At 43.0% G+C, this 22,814-nt stretch overlaps 1 protein-coding gene across 1 annotated transcript in view; it reads right to left on the bottom strand.

Annotated features, from left to right (window-relative positions):
• Positions 1-1,215: 1,215 nt before the first annotated feature.
• LOC311131885 (gamma-aminobutyric acid type B receptor subunit 2-like) overlaps positions 1,216-22,814 on the bottom strand; it is a gene marked incomplete at both ends in the record, with an annotated part of 203,946 nt that continues 182,347 nt past the window's right edge. Inside the window, 6 exons of the mRNA XM_084165004.1 lie at positions 1,216-1,381; positions 6,171-6,288; positions 12,739-12,868; positions 13,536-13,718; positions 14,673-14,897; positions 22,170-22,328. Of these exons, the coding sequence (XP_084021130.1) occupies positions 1,216-1,381; positions 6,171-6,288; positions 12,739-12,868; positions 13,536-13,718; positions 14,673-14,897; positions 22,170-22,328 (981 nt within the window). The remainder of the gene's footprint in view (positions 1,382-6,170; positions 6,289-12,738; positions 12,869-13,535; positions 13,719-14,672; positions 14,898-22,169; positions 22,329-22,814) is intronic.

Raw genomic sequence — 22,814 nt, 5'->3', positions numbered from 1 at the left:
CATGACAGTTCCTGGACCATTTACACTGGTGGGGCAAAGACCAACCAGCTGTAATGGAAGCTTGCTGGTCCTCAGACTGATCTTTGGCAAAGCCTTGTCTGGACACCTAACACCACTAGGATACGGTGTGCACTTTACCTAATGGTGTGTATCTTTATGTGTTTGTGTAGGTGAGTATTTGTTTGAGTTTATGTCAACACACGTACTGTACATAGAGTCACATTACTATTCTCATTATTTCCTGGAAATTTGTTTGGTTCTGTTGCCCTCTAAACCCAGAAAGGCATTATCCTGTACTGTAGTATTTCATGCTTGTATGGAGACAAATTAAACTATGGGAGTTGAAACACATTAAAGACCTATGAAAAGAGATAGTATAATATCTTAAAGAAAAACTAATGGTGCAAATTTAGCAAAGTGGAAAATAAGCTGTGTGAATATTACACCAAGTTAAAATAATTGGCCCCTGGCTGGTGTCTTTCGACATTTTGCTAGTCACAGAAAAATGACTTACTTCTTGCTATGAGCCAATCCATTTAACATAATTAACACAATACAATGATGCAGTAATATTACACAAACCAATTTGTCTTACATTTTGCTTTGTAGGACGCCAGTTTTTTAGTTTTTATAAGAGTTTTTTAGGGCCTACCCTGATACAGACCTGCCCCCCATCCCCCCATATGTTAATTCACAGCATACTCAAAGCTTACGGTAAGTCAAAGTCAGTATGATATTTACATGTTTGTTCAAAATGGTGACTTGTGATGAATCCTACGTCAGTCCGATCTGGAACTTCTTTGTTCCTATAGTAACGCCTTCTAGGCATTGAAGTAGCGAAACACTAACTTTTTGACAAGCACACACATAGCCAAGTGTATGACAAAAAAAACATAAAAACCCTCCAAAGCAGATACGCTACAGGTCTGGTCAGGTCAGGTCTGGTACTCCGCTGCCTGAGGGGGTGGGTGAGGGGGGGAGAGAGACCGAGGGAGGTTGTTGCTATGGATCGTGTTGTCGTTTGTAAGGTACCCTCTCCCCTTTCTCTTCCCAACCCATGGTTCTAGAGAGGGGTTCTAGAGACCGAGGCATGAAGAGTGGAACAAACTTCCCCCTCCCTGGTCCAACACACATATTATTCCACTATCGCTGATGACCTCAGTCTGTTTTTTAAACATGGATGTCTTTCTTGGAAGCGGCAGGGGCGACTGATGCTCACAGGCCTGAGACCATGACCCGGTAGGATGGGGGCATGTGTCTGTGCCGCGGGCTGGAGCTGGGGCTGGCGTTGGGGCTGGTACAGCTGGCGTCCACCCCCCCTATGGAGGGTAGGTAGGCATGGTGCAGGATGGGCAGCTGCAACGACAGCCTGCGCTGTATGCTGTAGACAGAGAGAGAAAGAGAGAGAGACATGGTGATGAGTGGTTTAACATAGTAAGCATAATTAAACATCATTATATTCACCTGACTAAATAAAGGTTCACATTGAAGGAGTATTTTTCCCATGTGTGCTGTCAAAGTGTTAAACCCTCTAAAAAATATATATTTCTAAATCTCTGTGGTGCTACATTAAGGACCTACTGTACATACAGTATAGTACAAGTATAATAACTATTTTCTGCCTCTCTCTCTCTCTCTCTCTCTCTCTCTCTCTCTCTCTCTCTCTCTCTCTCTCTCTCTCTCTCTCTCTATCATTCTCTCTCTCTCTCTATCATGCTCTATCATGCTCTATCATGCTCTCTCTCTCTCTCTCTCTCTCTCTTGCTCTCTCTCTCTCTCTCTCTCTCTCATGCTCTCTCTCTCTATCATGCTCTCTCTCTCTCTCTCTATCATGCTCTCTCTCTCTCTCTCTCTCTTTCGTGTCTTTTCTGTGACGGTTTCATCCTCCTGCTTCCGCTCATGTCCTCACTCTATCATGCTCTCTCTCCCTCTCTCTCTCTCTCTCTCTCTCGTGTGTTCTCTCTATCCAGTCCCAGTTAGATGAACGTAGGAGGAAGAGAGAGGAGAGCTGGGAGGACGGGGGGACGGGGGGGGGGAGAGGAGGAGGGAATGAAGGGCTCTCAATGATGCATAAACTATTTTTTCCCTCTCCGATGAAGTCGACATTCCCCAGCCTGGTTATTAATAAGTGAAGGTAGTTCTTTATTTGTCACCGGAGTGTGCTATGAGTGTTCTGGATCACCACATTTTAAGAGTTGGGACAACATGCAGTCAGTCAGCTGTGCTCTGCTGGTTATGTGTGTGTGTGTGTGTGTGTGTGTGTGTTTTTGGTTTTACTATCCTTGTGGGAACCAGAAGTCCTCACAAGGATAGTAAAACATTTTGCTGGTCCCCACAAGGAAAAAGACTATTTTAGGCTTAGGGGTAAAGTTTAGGGTTAGGGTTAGAATTAGGGTTAGAATTAGGGTTAGGAGTTCAGACCTGGGATAACTATAGTTTTAACTATAGTTTGTGGAAAGTAAAAAATATTTGAATACAGATCACAGAAAGTACCTACTTTTGTAAACTATTTGAATACAAATCTGAGAAAGTGACTACTTTTATGAAAATATTGGATTGGCTGACTTAAACTAATGCTATATATCCATTGCTTAGCTGAAATGGAATGTTTGTATCCTGTATATTGACTTTGATGTGTTTGTCTCAGCTAGCTATCTTAAGATGAATGCACAACTGTAAGTAGCTCTAGGTAAGAGCATCTGCTAAATGACTGAAATGCCAAATGTAAATATTTTACATATAGATCTCATATTACTGTATTGATTTAAAAAATAAAATAATTGATGTCAATAATGTATCATTCGCACATTTCTTTTAAAAAAATGTAGCTACTTGTTACATTTGACTGTGTAAAGCCTAGCAGTACTACTTATTTCTCTGAGAGTGAACCGGATATATAGCATTTTGCAGCAAAACATGATTATTTGTCTCTCTGAAATGAAACCATCAAGTGATAGATTTGAAACAAATACGTCTGTCATTGAACAACCCTATTCCATGATTAGATGGTGAAAAAACACATCTCTTTTATAAGTTCTTTAAACAATAAAAGCTAATTTACCAAGATTTCTGAACATTGATCTATAGCATTTTGGAATGAAACTCTTCATTTGATCTACACAATACATTTATATCTGAACATTTGTAAATGTTCATTCTCCTGAATGTCCACCACCCCAGGTTTACATAATCAAGTCAAACCAATTAACCATTTATATGTTGTACAGATAAGTGTTCTTGTTTCAAACACACACTATACCATCTTTAAAGGGATTGTTTACTCAGAATACAAACTAACATGACTTTCAATCTACCTTGGCTGTATTTGATTCAAGAAAGCAGTTTTGGGATATTTCGTTTTCTTTCTACACTTAATAGGCACATTTTGTTACCGTTAGCATTCTCAGTAACACTTAACATTAAAAAACGTATTGTGCCTGTGTACAACTGAAATTACTTTTGGAGCAAACATTTTACTAGCATGTTGTTACATAATACTTTGGTAATAGTTTTTGTAACTACTGTACACAAAAGGAATAGTGACTGTTCCTTATTCCACTTATGTAATAATATTATTATGCAATTATAAAGACATTTCAAAGTCCTATGTAACAACAATGTTGCTAATGTTATAATCACAAAGTTACTACACATTTTTTTAAACACGGGGAACATCACTTGAATGATCTACCTTTAATAAAAGAGATGTCTGACTTTATTTACTACAGTGTAGTAGTAGTAGATAGATTATTACAATTCCTTAATAAAAATATTTTTGAAAGTCACTTGAATGCTATTACACCAAGTATGGCTGGTGTCAAGTGTTACTGTATTATCTTATGACACTCATTATGAAAATATAATTGTTCGTCATTTTGAATCTGCAAACATGGTCTACTGTAATTGGAGGTGATTCCATGTCCCTCATGTATTTAATTCTAGGCTATAGGCTATATGAAGATTCATATCTTAGAGCCGTCCAAACCATGTGCTTATGATCATATACAGTGAGGGAAAAAAAGTATTTGATCCCCTGCTGATTTTGTATGTTTGCCCACTGACAAAGAAATGATCAGTCTATAATTTTAATGGTAGGTTTATTTGAACAGTGAGAGACAGAATAACAACAAAAAAATCAAGAAAAACGCATGTCAAAAATGTTATAAATGATTTGCATTTTAATGAGGGAAATAAGTATTTGACCCCCTCTCAATCAGAAAGATTTCTGGCTCCCAGGTGTCATTTATACAGGTAACGAGCTGAGATTAGGAGCACACTCTTAAAGGGAGTGCTCCTAATCTCAGTTTGTTACCTGTATAAAAGACACCTGTCCACAGAAGCAATCAATCAATCAGATTCCAAACTCTCCACCATGGCCAAGACCAAAGTGCTCTCCAAGGATGTCAGGGACAAGATTGTAGACCTACACAAGGCTGGAATGGGCTACAAGACCATCGCCAAGCAGCTTGGTGAGAAGGTGACAACAACGGTGCGATTATTTGCAAATGGAAGAAACACAAAATAACTGTCAATCTCCCTCGGCCTGGGGCACAATGTAAGATCTCACCTCATGGAGTTGCAATGATCATGAGAACGGTGAGGAATCAGCCCAGAACTACACGGGAGGATCTTGTCAATGATCTCAAGGCAGCTGGGACCATAGTCACCAAGAAAAAAATTGGTAACACACTACGCCATGAAGGACTGAAATCCTGCAGCGCCCGCAAGGTCCCCCTGCTCAAGAAAGCACATATACAGGCCCATCTGAAGTTTGCCAATGAACATCTGAATGAGTCAGAGGAGAACTGGGTGAAAGTGTTGTGGTCAGATGAGACCAAAATGGAGCTCTTTGGCATCAACTCAACTTGCCGTGTTTGGAGGAAGAGGAATGCTGCCTATGACCCCAAGAACACCATCCCCACCGTCAAACATGGAGGTGGAGACATTATGCTTTGGGGGTGTTTTTCTGCTAAGGGGACAGGTCAACTTCACCGCATCAAAGGGACGATGGACGGGGCCATGTACCGTCAAATCTTGGGTGAGAACCTCCTTCCCTCAGCCAGGGCATTGAAAATGGGTCATGGATGGGTATTCCAGCATGACAATGACCCAAAACAAAAGACCAAGGCAACAAAGGAGTGGCTCAAGAAGTAGCACATTAAGGTCCTGGAGTGGCCTAGCCAGTCTCCAGACCTTAATCCCATAGAAAATCTGTGGAGGGAGCTGAAGGTTCGAGTTGCCAATCGTCAGGCTCGAAACCTTAATGACCTTGGAGAAGATCTGCAAAGAGGAGTGGGACAAAATCCCTCCTGAGATGTGTACAAACCTGGTGGCCAACTACAAGAAACGTCTGACCTCTATGATTGCCAACAAGGGTTTTGCCCTTGTCAGAGGGGTCAAATACTTATTTCCCTCATTAAAATGCAAATCAATTTATAACATTGTTGACATGCGTTTTTCTGGATTTTTTTGTTGTTATTCTGTCTCTCACTGTTCAAATAAACCTACCATTAAAATTATAGACTGATCATGTCTTTGTCAGTGGGCAAACGTACAAAATCAGCAGGGGATCAAATACTTTTTTCCCTCACTGTAATTAGACTAATTCAACGAACTGTTGTAGGTTTTGGTTCTTCATCAAATATTTGGCGGCCATCAAGTATAATTTGTTTTTGTATTCAAATACCTTCAAACATTATTTGGTTTTCTGAGAGGTATTCAAAATATTTTCTAATATTCTTTGTTTTTCTGAGACCTGTATTTGAATATCAAATAAAATAGTTGCCTTTTAGTTGAAACTCTATATAAATTATATTCGATCACCTCGAGTATTTAAAAAGTTGGTATTTTCAAAGAAACAACAAAATACAACAAATGTCTGCCCCGGTCTGTTAAGGTTAGGGGTTAAGGAAAATAGGATTTCGAATGGGAATCAATTGTTAGGTCCCCACAAGGATAGTAAAACAAACATGTGTGTGTGTGTGTGTGTGTAGGTGTGAAGAAAGAAAGATGATTGGGACCTTATTGGTCCATCTTTCACAGAGCTGGTTGCCAGAGCAACCACCATGCAGTGCTGCTGGTGGTAGCAATAGTCTACTGAAAAAGTCAACAAGAAGAAGAAAAAATGAATTAGAAGGAGGGAGGAGGGAGATGTTTTGAAGAGAACTCACTGTTCAGGTGAGTTGATATCCTCCAGGGGACCTCTGTTTATTCTGGAAGGGTCCATGGAGCCCCACTGCGCCTGAGGCTTCTGCTCAAGATGATTCTTCAGTATAGATTTCTCCCCCTCTGCAAAGACACAGAGAGATGCGGGATTAGTCACCATACAGGCTGTAACACTACGCCACAATATGCCTCCCTATGCCCTTTGACCAGGACCCGATAGGACTCCGAAAGTCGTGCACTATATAGCAGTGGTATTCAAAGTCGCAGTTGGGTCGCCAAAATGTACAGTTGAAGTCGGAAGTTTACATACACCTTAGCCAAATACATTTAAACTCAGTTTTTCACAATTCCTGACATTTAATCCTAGTAAAAATTCCCTGTCTTAGGTTAGTTAGGATCACCACTTTATTTTAAGAATGTGAAATGTCAGAATAATAGTAGAGAATGATTTATTTCAGCTTTTATTTATTTCATCACATTCCCAGTGTGTCAGAAGTTTACATACACTCAATTAGTATTTGGTAGCATTGCCTTTAAATTGTTTAACTTGGGTCAAACGTTTCGAGTAGCCTTCCACAAGCTTCCCTCAATAAGTTGGGTGAATTTTGGCCCATTCCTCCTGACAGAGCTGGTGTAACTGAGTCAGGTTTGTAGGCCTCCTTGCTCGCTCACGCTTTTTCAGTTCTGCCCACAAATGTTCTATAGGATTGAGGTCAGGGCTTTGTGATGGCCACTCCAATACCTTGACTTTGTTGTCCTTAAGCCATTTTGCCACAACTTTGGGAGTATGCTTGGTGTCATTGTCCATTTGGAAGACCTGTTTGCGACCAAGCTTTAACTTCCTGACTGATGTCTTGAGATGTTGCTTCAATATATCCACATAATTGTCCTTCCTCATGATGCCATCTATTTTGTGAAGTGCACCAGTCCCTCCTGCAGCAAAGCTCCCCCACAGCATGATGCTGCCACACCCGTGCTTCACGGTTGGGATGGTGTTCTTCAGCTTGCAAGCGTTCCCCTTTTTCCTCCAAACATAATGATGGTCATTATGGCCAAACTATTTTTGTTTCATCAGACCAGAGGACATTTCTCCAAAAACTACGATCTTTGTCCCCATGTGCAGTTGCAAACCGTAGTCTGGCTTTTTTATGGAGGTTTTGGAGCAGTAGCTTCTTCCTCGCTGAGCGGCCTTTCAGGTTATGTCGATATAGGACTCGTTTTACTGTGGATATAGATACTTTTGTACCTGTTTCCTCCAGCATCTTCACAAGGTCCTTTGCTGTTGTTCTGGGATTGATTTGCACTTTTCGCACCAAAGTACGTTCATCTCTAGGAGACAGAACGCGTCTCCTTCCTGAACGGTATGACGGCTGCGTGGTCCCATGGTGTTTATACTTGCGTACTATTGTTTGTGCAGATGAACGTGGTACCTTCAGGCATTTGGAAATTGCTCCCAAGGATGAACCAGACTTGTGGAGGTCTACCATTTATTTTCTGAGGTCTTGGCTGATTTCTTTTGATTTTCCCATGATGTCAAGCAAAGAGGCACTGAGTTTGAAGGTAGGCCTTGAAATACATTCACAGTTACACCTCCAATTGACTCAAATTATGTTAATTAGCCTATCATAAGCTTCTAAAGCCATGACATCATTTTCTGGAATTTCCCAAGCTGTTTAAAGGCACAATCAACTTAGTAAACTTCTGACCCACTGGAATTGTGATACAGTGAATTATAAGTGAAATAATCTGTCTGTAAACAATTGTTGGAAAAATTACTTGTGTCATGCACAAAGTAGATGTCCTAACCGACTTACCAAAACTATAGTTTGTTAACAAGACATTTGTGGAGTGGTTGAAAAACTAGTTTTAATGACTCCAACCTAAGTGTATGTGAACATCCGACTTCAACTGTACACACAAAAAAATTAGATTGCAGATGTTTGTAAGTGAGAATATACACACCTTTATGAGAAAGATACATTGAAAAACTAAATGTTATTGAGTAAATACATTTATTGGTTTCATGAAAATGTAATGAATTGAAGGTTATTTGTTGATATAAAAATCTAAATGTACAGATTTGGGGTGTGGCCGGGTCGCGAGATATTCTTAAATAAAAAAGTTTGAATACCACTGCTATATAGGGTATAGGGTGCCATTTACGATGCCCCCACTGTATATGTCCTCTCTCCTTGGTTCAGATCAAAACACCTGAGAAGCTAAGGCCACAGAAGGATGTAGCTATTAATACAGTAGCTATTATAAGTCATATTAATAGCTACTGTATCATTACAAAATGCATGTCAAGCACTCTCTCAAAACAAATGCTAAGTATGAAAATATTGACTGAAGATTTTTGAAATCTTAATTTGTCTGTTAGAGCTTCAATTTTCTGATACAATATCTGTTGAGAATTACATCAAAAACACTAAAAACACTTCTGTTCTATGAGTTCAACACATGTCAAATGGAGCTCTGCTGGTAGCATAGTCAGAGCGACAGAGAAAGAGAGAGAGAGAGAGAGAGAGAGAGAGAGAGAGAGAGAGAGAGAGAGAGAGAGAGAGAGAGAGAGAGAGAGATAAATGAGGAGAGACAGAGAGAGATGGAGAGAGAGATGGAGAGATGGAGAGAGAGGGAGACTGCTGTGCTTCATGATGTTGTGGGAAATATTTCAGTCCAGGGGGGGAACAGACTCATCACCGTGGGAGACAGACGGAGAGTGTGAACACGGTTGGAATGAAAGTAAACAGCCTTGTCAGTCTTTCAAACAGCACCTGGGGAGGCCCGAAAGTATCCCCTTTTGCGTCTATTTTTTCCTCTCCAGTTGTCCCAGATTTTAACCTCTTAGCATAACATTGACCTGATTTGAAGATCACACCGCAGCATTGTGTCCTCAATATGCATCTAAAGAGGAGGAGGTGGAAACTATTTAGATAAAAATAACCTCCCTCTGATGGAAAAAAGCTGCTTCCTTGTACTTCTTTTCTCTGATTGTTAGATAGGGCTACTGCAGCGGATATGTTAACATAGCATAATGGATTCATATGGACTTGGTTGCATATGAGCAATTCATGCGATTCACGGTATAATCCTGTTTAGAGATTACAAAATGCATAAACCCACCTCTGAAAAAAGTGTCGGTGGGACGGTGTCAAAGTGCAAGTGCAATTTATTGTGAAAAGTCACTACCTCCTGAGCAATAACCTTGTTCTGTGTTATTCTCCAGATCCTCTACAGCATCCATAGACTCAATTGTCAGACCAAACTCTGTTCAACTGGGGGAATTCAACTGAGGGAATTCCTAATATGGGTGGTGTCATAGTCCTTGAGTCATTCAACCCCACCGCTCAACCTCCACCAGGCCACACGATGTGCTGATGAATATTCATGGCCTACGGAGAGTGTTGCTCGTGCTTGGTTGTGATTGTAATCACTGTTGACACTGTGTCGTACTCATAACAGCCACTCATTCACAGCGTTTAGTCCAGGAAGTCTCATGAATACTGATTGCTGCAGTTAGAGGAGCGATGAGGATTCTCAGGCAGAGATATGGATGTGGTGATGTGCTCTAAGATGTGGCTGAATCCTTATGGTGAATATAATGACCCATTATATGTCTGTCTGTCAGCCTGCATTCTGAACAGAAGCTTATCATTGAATAATCAACAAACTTGGGGTTGGGATACTGTAGTACTGAACTAATAGAGGCACTGTGGTGTAGTTGTCGACAAGATATCAAAATCAAATAAAATGTTATTTGTCACATGCCGAACACAACTTTACCTTGAAATGCTTACTTACGAGTCCGACATCAAAACTATGAAATAACACATATGTAGTCATGTAGTAACCAAGAAAGTGTTAAACAAATTAAAATATATTTTATATTTGAGATTCTTCAAATTGCCTTGATGACAGCTTTGCACACTTTTGGCATTCTCTTAACCAGCTTCATGAGGTAGTCACCTGAAATGCATTTCAATTAACAGGTGTGCCTTCTTAAAAGTTAATTTGTGGAATTTATTTCCTTCTTAATGCGTTTGAGCCAATCAGTTGTGTTGTGACAAGGTGGGGGGGGGGGGGGGGGGTATACAGAAGATAGCCCTATTTGGTAAAAGGCATAGTCCATATATCATGGCAAGAACAGCTTAAATAAGCAAAGAGAAACGACAGTCCATCATTACTTTAAGACATGAAGGTCTGTCAATATGGAACATTTCAACTTTGAAAGTTTTTTCAAGTGCAGTCGCAAAAACCCTCCAGCGCTATGATGAAACTGGCTCTCATGAGGACCGCCACAGGAATGGAAGACCTAGAGTTACCTCGGCTGCAGAGGATAAGTTCATTAAAGTTACCAGCCTCAGAAATTGCAGCCCAAATAAATGCTTCACAGAGTTCAAGTAACAGACACATCTCAACATCAACTGTTCAGAGGAGACTGTGTGAATCAGGCCTTCATGGTCAAATTGCTGCAAAGAAACCACTACTAAAGGACACCAATAATAAGAAGAGACCTGCTTGGGCCAAGAAACACGAAATTTGTCCTTTGGTCTGGAGTCCAAATTTGAGATTTTTGGTTCCAACCGCCGTGTCTTTGTGAGACGCGGTGTGGGTGAACGGATGATCTCTGCATGTGTAGCTCCCACCTTAAAGCATAGAGGAGGAGGTGTGATGGTGTGGGGGTGCTTTGCTGGTGACACTGTCTGTGATTTATTTAGAATTCAAGGCACAATTAACTAGCATGGCTACCACAGCATTCTGCAGCGATTCCCATCTGGTTTGGGCTTAGTGGGACTATCATTTGTTTTTCAACAGGACAATGACCCAACACACCTCCAGGCTGTGTAAGTGCTATTTTACCAAGAAAAAGAGTGATGGAGTGCTGCATCAGATGACCTGGCCTCCACAATCCCGCGACCTCAACCAAATTGAGATGGTTTGGGATGAGTCGGAACGCAGAGGGAAGGAAAAGCAGCCAACAAGTGCTCAGCATATGTGGGAACTCCTTCAGGACTGTTGGAAAAGCATTCCAGGTGAAGCTGGTTGAGAGAATGCCAAAAGTGTGCAAAGCTGTCATCAAGGCAAAGGGTTGCTATTTGAAGAATCTCAAATATAAAATATACTTTGATTTGTTGAACACTTTTTTGGTTACTACATGATTCCATATGTGTTATTTCATAGTTTTGATGATGTCTTCACTATTATTCTACAATGGAGAGAATAGTAAAAATAAAGAAAAACCCTTGAATGCGTATGTGTTCTAAAACCTTTGACCGGTAGTGTATATATGTTTTTAAAATAGTAACAATAAAATAACAATAACGAGGCTATATACAAGGAGTACTGGTACCGAGTCAATGTGCAGGGGTACGAGGTAGTTGAGGTAATTGAGGTAATATGTAAATGTAAGTAGGGGTAAAAGTGACTAGGTAATCAGGATAGATAATAAACAGAGTACCAGAAGCATATGTGAATAGTCTGAACGTGTGTCTATGTGTGAGTGTGTGTGTATGGGCATCAATATGCATGTGTGTGTGTGTGTTTTGTGTATGTAGTGTGTGTGTGTGTGTGTGTGTGTGTGTGTGTGTGTGTGTGTATTGGAGTGTCAGTGTAGTATGTGTGAGTGTGTGAGTAGAGTCCAGTGAGTGTGTGCATAGAGCCAGTGCAAGAGAGTCCCAGACTTGGAGCTCCGGTACCGCTTGCCGTGCGGTAGCAGAGAGAACAGTCTATGACTTGGGTGGCTGGAGTTTTTGACCATTTGGTATAGAGGTCCTGGATGGCAGGGAGCTCGGCCCCAGTGATGTACTGGGCCATACGCACTACCCTCTGTAGCGCCTTAGGGTTGGATGCCGAGCAGTTGCCGTACCAAGCGGTGATGCAGCCAGTCAAGATGCTCTTGATAACTTTTTGAGGATCTGAGGGCCCATGTTAAATATTTTTAGCCTCCTGAGGGGGTATAGGTGTTGTCGTGCCCTCTTCACAACTGTGTTGACATGTGGACCCTAATAAATCCTTAGTGATGTGGACACCGAGGAAACTGAAGCTCTCACACACAGAGATAGTAGTACGGTATCATAATTAGCAGACAAGAAACTGGAGTAACAATTAAAAGCTTGTTGTTGCCTATGTACTGTATTCGGTGGACAGATAGTGTTAATCTCTTCAGAGAGAATAATGTGTAGACAGTTAATGTGTCAGCAGCAGTCCAGGCTGACAGAGGTGTGTCTGGTCTAAGGCACTGCATCGCAGTGCTAACTGTGCCACTAGAGATCCTGGTTCGAATCCAGGCTCTGTCGCAGCCGGCCGCGACCGGGAGACTCATGGGCGGCGCACAATTGGCCCAGCGTCGTCCAGGGTAGGGGAGGGAATGGCCGGCAGGGATGTAGCTCAGTTGATAGAGCATGGCGTTTGCAACGCCAGGGTTGTGGGTTCGATTCCCACGGGGGGCCAGTATAAAAAGATATGTATACACTAACTGTAAGTCGCTCTGGATAAGAGCGTCTGCTAAATGACTAAAATGTAAATGTAAATGATACTGTAGAAGTGTATACAAAAGTAGCAGCGGCATGTCACCTTTGCCGTCTGTAAAGTTGCGTATGCTAAGGATGTTGTTGACGTCTCCGTAGTGGTTCTGTTTGATGTACGGGGTCTTCTCTGGGGTGTCCTGCAGCTGCATGGTCACCTCCTCCAGTTCCTTATCCAACTGCACAGATAAATTGTGTTAAAAGGGGTTAAGGGGTTAAAATAGTGTTAAGTTGTTAAAATAGAGTTGTTAAACAGTGATAGGAAAAAAGCGTCAAGGACAGATCAGGGCCGTCTATGGAAATGTATTGATTTTGATACGTTTCTATTCAACTCCATTGTACTTCAAGCACTAGCAACAACTAGAAGGGCAACAACTACTCTTACACTGAGGCAACGGCTACTCTTACACTGCTAGAAGGGAGTAGATACAGTGAAATGCAGAGAGATTTCTGGAAAAGTGATTGGCATGAGATTTCTCCTCATGTCATTCAACGTCAAAGACATAAAACATCATATATTTGTAAATTAAAGTAGAAAGGAGGATACAAGATGGTGCTACTGACAGACAGGGCCTATTAGAGATAAGGCAGGCTCTAAGTGTGACCTCTCCTACTCTCACCAATGAATAATACCATACTTTAGATACAGTAAATCCTAAAAAACAGGGTGTCATTCTGGTCACAATGATCTTCATCAACAGGAGTTTTTTCTGACCATGTAAAGTTGACCAGGGAAACCTCTGGGTACTAAATGTAGGTAACAGGTCAGGTCATGTGGTGGGGAAAGACTACTTGCCCTCTTCGTGAAACATGACGTGACACAAGACAACATAATGATGAAGTCACCTCTGTTATCTTCATGCGGAGGCGGTGGTTGTCGGTCTGCAGGCCGTCCAGTCTGGACGTGTTAGCCTGGTTCACACTGGTTACTGACGTGGACATCTTGGAGTCCTCTTTCTTCTGGTTCGTATTGAACTTTAACCTACGGTTCTGAGTAGCTGCGTCCGGATTGGTCCTCATCGTGATGAACTGCAAGTTGTCATAATAAAGGGGAGTGGCTTAGAAGGACAGGTTAAGGTGTCACATCCCATTCCTCCTCTGGTGTCATGTTACACTTACTCACTCACATTTTAATGTTTTAAATACAAGGGAAAGTACAAGGGAAAGTAGTTCATACAATCAGTAACGTTATACTTTCTGAGATCCTCTTAAGAGTGGAAATCAGTCAATTCAAATAAATTCATTAGGCCCTAATCTATGGATTTCACATGACTGGGCAGGGGCACAGCCATGGGTGGGCCTTGGAGGGCATAGGCCCACCCATTGGGGAGCCATTCCCAGCCAATCAGAATTAGTTTTTCCCCACAAAAGAGCTTTAATACAGGCATAAAAACTGCTTAGTTTCATCAGTTGTCTGGGTGGCTGGTCTCAGAAGATCCCGCAGGTGAAGAAGCCGGATGTGGAGGTCCTGGGCTGGCATGGTTACACGTGGTCTGCGGTTGTGAGGCCGGTTGGACGTACTGCCAAATTCTCTAAAACAACGTTGGAGGTGGCTTATGGTGGACGTTCCTGCAGTCAGCATGCCAATTGCACACTCCCTCAAAACTTGAGACATCTGTGGCATTGTGTTGTGTGACAAAACTGCACATTTTAGAGTGGCCTTTTATTGTCCCCAGCACAAGATGCACCTGAGCATGCTGTTTAATCAGCTTCTTGATATGCCACACCTGTCAGGTGGATGGATTATCTTGGCAAAGGAGAAATGTTCACTAAAAGGGATGTAAACAAATTTGTGCACAAAATTTGAGAGAAATAAGCTTTTTATCCGTATGGAACATTTCTGGAATCTTTTATTTCAGCTCATGAAACATGGGACCAACACTTTACATGTTGCGTTTATATTTTTGTTCAGTGTAGTTTGTTCTACAGTTCATGCACCTTGGATGGACAGGAAGTGACACTGCTATTTTCTGTCGTCCTTACCTTTGGCACAAACACCAGACAGAGAGTGATGGTACTGCAGAAGATGATGACCAGAGCCACGATGCAGAACTGCACATTGGGCTGGTCTCGCGTGAGAAAGGACACGGCTGCCCCGATGATACACATGATGCCCACATTGTACACACTCATCCCGATGTACTTGCTGTCATTCAGGGCCGGGATGCTCACATTCCTCGTCTCCCAGGCCAGGAAACAACCAAACAACTGGAGGAGAGGGGAGAGGAGAGAAGGGTAGGAGTAGAGAAGAGGAGAGAGGAGAGGAGAAGAGGAGGGTAGGACGAGAGGAGAGGAACAGAAAAGTCAGAAGAGAGGGGAGGAGAGGGCAGGAGGAGAGGGGAGGAGAAAATAAAATAGAAGGGAGACAGCTCATTATGTACACAAAATACATGAATTATACCATCTAACGTGACCTACAGCACCCTATAGCAGACAGCAGCATTGAATGTAAACTTAGAAAGCCTTTTGATTTTGGGGTCATAAATGGGTTATTTTCTGAGTGTTCACTTCATGGAGTATTCCAGAACAGAACCCCAGTGTCTCTCAACATTCTAATGAATAATGTAGGAGTTAAGCGCTGTAGAGTGGGATTAATTGAACTGTTAATGAGTCTTAAACTAAAATGACAAGTAGCAGCATTTCAGGGGCAGTCGTCACAGATGACAAATAGGTGTGTGTGTGTGTGTGTGTGTGTGTGTGTGCCATATAGAGATGATGACTCAACCCTCAGATGCTGCTCCTACTATTGTCATGTCCCAGGTTTGTCTCAGACACAAGAACTTTGAAGTCTGTCGCCCCATGTGTCTCTCTTTCTGTCCCTGTGCTCTCCCTCTGTCTGTTATCTCTCTCTTTCTGTCCCTGTGCTCTCCCTCTGTCTGTTATCTCTCTCTTTCTGTCCCTGTGCTCTCCCTCTGTCTGTTCTCTCTCTCTTTCTGTCCCTGTGCTCTCCCTCTGTCTGTTCTCTCTCTCTTTCTGTCCCTGTGCTCTCCCTCTGTCTGTTCTCTCTTTCTTTCTGTCCCTGTGCTCTCCCTCTGTCTGTTCTCTCTTTCTTTCTGTCCCTGTGCTCTCCTTCTGTCTGTTCTCTCTCTCTTTCTGTCCCTGTGCTCTCCTTCTGTCTGTTCTCTCTCTCTTTCTGTCCCTGTGCTCTCCCTCTGTCTGTTCTCTCTCTCTTTCTGTCCCTGTGCTCTCCCTCTGTCTGTTCTCTCTTTCTTTCTGTCCCTGTGCTCTCCCTCTGTCTGTTCTCTCTCTCTTTCTGTCCCTGTGCTCTCCCTCTGTCTGTTCTCTCTCTCTTTCTGTCCCTGTGCTCTCCTTCTGTCTGTTCTCTCTCTCTTTCTGTCCCTATGCTCTCCCTCTGTCTGTTCTCTCTTTCTCTTTTTGTTTTACTCTCTCTCTCACTCTCCTTTTTTTCTGTCTGCCTCTCACTGTTTTTACCGTTCTTAGGCTTCATCCCTCTTTCTTTCTCTCTAGCACACACCCCTCTCTCTCACTCTCTTCCTCATCCCACCCTCTCTCTCTCTCTTCATCTCTCTCCACCTGTCTGTTCTCTCTCTTCTCTCTCTAGCTCTCCTCTCTCTCTTTCTCTCTAGCTTTTTTCTCTCTTGCAAAACCTGTATCTCTCTCCCACTCTTTCTCTCTCTCGTTCTCTCTCATGGCTATAAGTGGACTTAAAGGCTGAATTATTTACAGTCTAGGGCTAGTTAAGGTATTCAAACATGCCAGCCGAAGGGAAGAATAACATTTTCAAAGTTGTCACATTTCATTTAGAAACCCTGGGCTTCTGGAGGGGCTCGGTGAACTACGTCACTGGGAGCTCTGCTTAAAGGCATGGTGAGTGTGACACACACAAACACACACACACACACACACACACACAAGGTGTGGCAGGTGAGGGGCTCACCTCACAATTAACTTAGTCACTACAGAATGGTAGCACCCTTATATAGTTGGGGAGAGAACAGTGATCAAAGAGGTGTCAAAGTTGAATACTTTTGTGTTTCCTGTATTTCTCTTTCTCACAGTGAAAGGGTGTCTTTAATAAAGGACAAGTTAATTGTCGGTAATCTATCAATGAACTCAGTTTCCTATCTATACACTAATGAAAATTCAATGCCAGGCCATGTGCTCTTTCTCTATGTGTAAAGTAGGAGTCATACCCCAGTATTTACATAGAATAATAGAATGTGCTCTATGCCTGATGAAATCGACATCTAACAAACAGTGAGGGAAAAAAGTATTTGATCCCCTGCTGATTTTGTACCTTTACCCACTGACAAAGACATGATCAGTCTATAATTTTAATGGTAGGTTTATTTGAACAGTGAGAGACAGAATAACAACAACAAAAATCCAGAAAAACGCATGTCAAAAATGTTATAAATTGATTTGCATTTTAATGAGGGAAATAAGTATTTGACCCCTCTGCAAAACATGACTTAGTACTTGGTGGCAAAACCCTTGTTGGCAATCACAGAGGTCAGACGTTTCTTGTAGTTGGCCACCAGGTTTGCACACATCTCAGGAGGGATTTTGTCCCACTCCTCTTTGCAGATCTTCTCCAAGTCATTAAGGTTTCGAGGCTGACGTTTGGCAACTCGAACCTTCAGCTCCCTCCACAGATTTTCTATGGGATTAAGGTCTGGAGACTGGCTAGGCCACTCCAGGACCTTAATGTGCTTCTTCTTGAGCCACTCCTTTGTTGTCTTGGCCGTGTGTTTTGGGTCATTGTCATGCTGGAATACCCATCCACGACCCATTTTCAATGCCCTGGCTGAGGGAAGGAGGTTCTCACCCAAGATTTGACGGTGCATGGCCCCGTCCATCGTCCCTTTGATGCGGTGAAGTTGTCCTGTCCCCTTAGCAGAAAAACACCCCCAAAGCATAATGTTTCCACCTCCATGTTTGACGGTGGGGATGGTGTTTTTGGGATCATAGGCAGCATTCCTCCTCCTCCAAACACGGCGAGTTGAGTTGATGCCAAAGAGCTCGATTTTGGTCTCATCTGACCACAACACTTTCACCCAGTTCTCCTCTGAATCATTCAGATGTTCATTGGCAAACTTCAGATGGGCCTGTATATGTGCTTTCTTGAGTAGGGGGACCTTGCGGGTGCTGCAGGATTTCAGTCCTTCACGGCGTAGTGTGTTACCAATTGTTTTCTTGGTGACTATGGTCCCAGCTGCCTTGAGATCATTGACAAGATCCTCCCGTGTAGTTCTGGGCTGATTCCTCACCGTTCTCATGATCATTGCAACTCCACGAGGTGAGATCTTGCATGGAGCCCCAGGCCGAGGGAGATTTACAGTTCTTTTGTGTTTCTTCCATTTGCGAATAATCGCACAAACTGTTGTTACCTTCTCACCAAGCTGCTTGGCGATGGTCTTGTAGCCCATTCCAGCCTTGTGTAGGTCTACAATCTTGTCCCTGACATCCTTGGAGAGGTTTTTGGTCTTGGCCATGGTGGAGAGTTTGGAATCTGATTGATTGATTGCTTCTGTGGACAGGTGTCTTTTATACAGGTAACAAGCTGAGATTAGGAGCACTCCCTTTAAGAGTGTGCTCATAATCTCAGCTCTTTACCTGTATAAAAGACACCTGGGAGGCAGAAATCTTGCTGATTGAGAGGGGTCAAATACTTATTTCCCTCATTAAAATGAAAATCAATTTATAACAGTTTTGACATGCGTTTTTCTGGATTTTTTTGTTGTTATTCTGTCTCTCACTGTTCAAATAAACCTACCATTAAAATTATAGACTGATCATTTCTTTGTCAGTGGGCAAACATAGAAAATCATTAGGGGATCAAATACTTTTTTCCCTCACTGTATGTAGACACAGATATATTTACCATATGTGTGCTTTGTGTGTGGCAGAGAACTTGTTATTGAACATCTCTTCCTTCCCTGTGTCTCACAGACTACCTCCCTAACCATGAGTAGGCCTTTGTAGGTATCGATGGACGTGCACACACACACACACACACACACATGCGTGCACACACACGCACGCACACACACACACGCACACACAGTAGAAAATGTAGATAATGGCGCCGGAGGAGATGGCTGCCGTTTTACAGGCTCCTAACCAATTGCGCTATTATGTGTTATTGTGTGTTTTTTCGTGTTATTTGTAACTTATTTTGTACTGCCACCGTCTCTTATGACCGAAAAGAGCTTCTGGATATCAGGACAGCAATTACTCACCTCGTACTGGACAAAGATTATTTTTTATTTCATCGAGTCGGACGCGAAGGATTTACTTCAGACACCCGACAACGCCCAAATCCCTGTCATTCGCAGGAGAAAGAGACGGAGATATCGGGGACATAGGTCGGGGTGCCTTGTAAGGATCCGACGGCGAGTGGGTAATTTGCCTCTTCCATCAGCCCTATTAGCCAACGTACAATCATTGGATAACAAAATTGACGAGCCACGATCACCAATATCCTACCAACAGGACATTAAAAACTGTAATATCTTACGTTTCACCGAGTCGTGGCTGAACAACAGCTGGCGGAGTTTACGCTGCATCGGCAAGATAGAACAACGGCCTCCGGTAAGACAAGGGCGGTCTCTGTATATTTGTAAACGACAGCTGGGGCACAAAATCTAATATTAAGGAAGTCTCGAGGTTTTGCTCGCCTGAGGTAGAGTATCTCATGATAAGCTGTAGACCACACTATTTACCAATTGAGTTTTCATCTATATTTTTCGTAGCGGTCTATTTACCACCACAAACCGATGCTGGCACTAAGAACGCACTCAATGAGCTGTATAAGGCCATAAACAAACAGGAAAATGCTCATCCTGAGGCGGCACTCATAGTGGCCGGGGACTTTAATGCAGGGAAACTTAAATCCGTTTTACCTAATTTCTACCAGCATGTTAAATGTGCAACCAGAGGAAAAAAAACTCTAGACCACCTTTACTCCACACACAAAGACGCATACAAAGCTTACCCACGCCCTCCATTTGGCAAATCTGACCACAATTCTATCCTCCTGAATCCTGCTTACAAACAAAAACTAAAGCAGGAAGCCCCAGTGACTCGGTCAATAAAGAAGTGGCCAGATGCTAAGCTACAGGGATGTTTTTCTAAGCTACCAGACTGGAATATGTTCAGGGATTCTTCCGATGGCATTGAGGAGTACACCACATCAGTCACTGGCTTCATCATTAAGTGCATCGATGACCTCGTCCCCACTGTGACCGTATGTACATACCCCAACCAGAAGCCATGGATTACAGGTAACATCCGCACTGAGCTAAAGGGTAGAGCTGCTGCTTTTAAGGAGCGGGACTCTAACCCGGACGCTTATAAGAAATCCCGCTATGCCCTCCGACGAACCATCAAACAGGCAAAGAGTCAATACAGGACTAAGATTGAATCGTACTACACCGGCTCTGACGCTCGTCGGATGTGGCAGGGCTTGCAAACTATTACAGACTACAAAGGGAAGCACAGCCGCGAGCTGCCCAGTGACACGAACCTACCAGACGAGCTAAATCACTTCTATGCTCGCTTCGAGGCAAGCAACACTGAAGCATGCATGAGAGCATCAGCTGTTCCGGACGACTGTGTGAACACGCTCTCCGTAGCCGATGTGAGTAAGACCTTTAAACAGGTCAACATTCACAAGGCCGCAGGGCCAGACGGATTACCAGGACATGTACTCCGAGCATGCGCTGACCAACTGGCAAGTGTCTTCACTGACATTTCAAGCAGACAACCATAGTCCCTGTGCCCAAGAACACTAAGGTAACCTGCCTAAATGACTACAGACCCGTAGCACTCACGTCTGTAGCCATGAAGTGCTTTGAAAGGCTGGTCATGACTCACATTAACACCATTATCCCAGAAACCCTATACCCACTTCAATTTGCATTCCGCCCCAACAGATCCACGGATGATGCAATCTCTATTGCACTCCACACTGCCCTTTCCCACCTGGACAAAAGAAACACCTACGTGAGAATGCTATTCATTCTCAGTGTTCAACACCATACTACCCTCAAAGCTCATCACTAAGCTAAGGACCCTGGGACTAAACACCTCCCTCTGCAACTGGATCCTGGACTTCCTGACGGGCCGCCCCCAGGTGGTAAGGGTAGGTAACAACACATCTGCCACGCTGATCCTCAACACAGGGGCCCCTCAGGGGTGCATGCTCAGTCCCCTCCTGTACTCCCTGTTCACCCATGTCTGCATGGCCAGGCACGACTCCAACACCATCATTAAGTTTGCCGACGACACAACAGTGGTAGGCCTGAGCACCGACAACGATGAGACAGCCTATAGGGAGGAGGTCAAAGACCTGGCCGTGTGGTGCCAGGATATCAACCTCTCCCTCAACGTGATCAAGACAAAGGAGATGATTGTGGACTACAGGAAAAGAAGAACCGAGCATGCCCCAATTCTCATTGACTGGGCTGTAGTGGAGCAGGTTGAGAGCTTCAAGTTCCTTGGTGTCCACATCACCAACAAACTATCATGGTCCAAACACACCAAGACAGTTGTGAAGAGGGCACAACAAAGCCTATTCCCCCTCAGGAGACTGAAAAGATTTGGCATGGGTCCTCAGATCCTCAAAAAGTTCTACAGCTGCACCATCGAGAACATCCTGACTGGTTGCATCAATGCCTGGTATGGCAACTGCTCGGCCTCTGACTGCAAGGCACTACAGAGGGTAGTGCGTACGGCCCAGTACATCACTGTGGCCAAGCTTCCTTGCCTACCAGGCGGTGTCAGAGGAAGGCCATAAAAACTGTCAAAGACTCCAGCCACCCTAGTCATAGACTGTTCTGTCTGCTAACGCACGGCAAGCGGTACCGGAGCGCCAAGTCTAGGTCCAAAAGGCTTCTTAACAGCTTCTACTCCCAAGCCATAAGACTCCTGAACAGCTAGTCAAATGGCCACCCAGACTATTTGCATTGTCCCCCCAACTCCCACCCCCTCTTTTACGCTGCTGCTACTCTCTGTTTATTATCTATGCATAGTCACTTTAACTATACCTACATGTACATATTACATTTACATTTACATTTACGTCATTTAGCAGACGCTCTTATCCAGAGCGACTTACAAATTGGTGCATTCACCTTACAAGCAGTAGTACAACCACTTTACAATGTATTTTTATATATTTTTTGTATGTTTTCTATTCATATATTTTTATTTTATTTTTATTTGTAATCTTTAAAAAAAAATTTTTTTTTTTTAGGGGGGGGGGTGCCCCTGCACATTGACTCTGTACCGCTACCCCCTGTATACAGCCTCGCTACTGTTATTTTTACTGTCATTTTACTGCTTTTATTTTTTACTTATCTATTGTTTACTTAACACTTATTTTGCTTAAAACTGTATTGTTGGTTAAGGGCTTGTAAGTAAGCATTTCACCTGTTGTATTTGGCGCATGTGACAAATAAAATGGATTGATTTGATTTGGCACACACACACACCACAGTCTCTCTTCTTACTCACCATAAGCAGGCCCTTGTAAGCGTAGACGATCCCCAGCCAAATGGTCATGTGTGTGTTCTCACAGTGTTCCAGGAAGGGCCGGATGGCTATGTCCTGCCCCTGGGGGTCCGCCTGTAGGGATACACAGAGAGAAGAGATGGGCTGGTGAGTGGTGGGCTCCTAGTGCATGTCAACAACAACAACAACATCATCAGCAACAACAACAATCAATATCTGAACACTCTTCCAAAAAAATTAGTTAGATAGCATCACCCAGTTGATTATTTCCTTGCTCTTTATTAACAATAAAATATATGTGACATATTCCGACAGTTCTTTGTCCATGCTGTCAATTAATATCCGCTTCCATCATGACAAATCTGGAGTCTCAAAGGAATATATGAGAAATGCAGGAAAAACAAACCCTTTCCCTCTATGCAGGTGTTTCATATTTGACCACTCACTCTCTGGCACGTTGAGACTAGGGCTGCGTTCAAAATGGCAGCCTATCCCCTATGTAGTACACTACTTTTGAGCCCATAAGGCTTTAATCAAAAGTAGTGCATTATATAGGGAATAGGTTGCCATTTAGGATGCAAGCCTAAGGGCTGCTTTGGAGGGACAAAAGGTACACAGTTTGCCATGAACGTGGGCTACTGACGGATA

This window comes from Coregonus lavaretus, assembly GCF_964263955.1.
Source record: "Coregonus lavaretus genome assembly, chromosome: 7".
In the NCBI taxonomy this organism is placed as follows: Eukaryota; Metazoa; Chordata; class Actinopteri; order Salmoniformes; family Salmonidae; genus Coregonus; species Coregonus lavaretus.
This window is presented reverse-complemented; position numbering and strand designations above follow the sequence as displayed.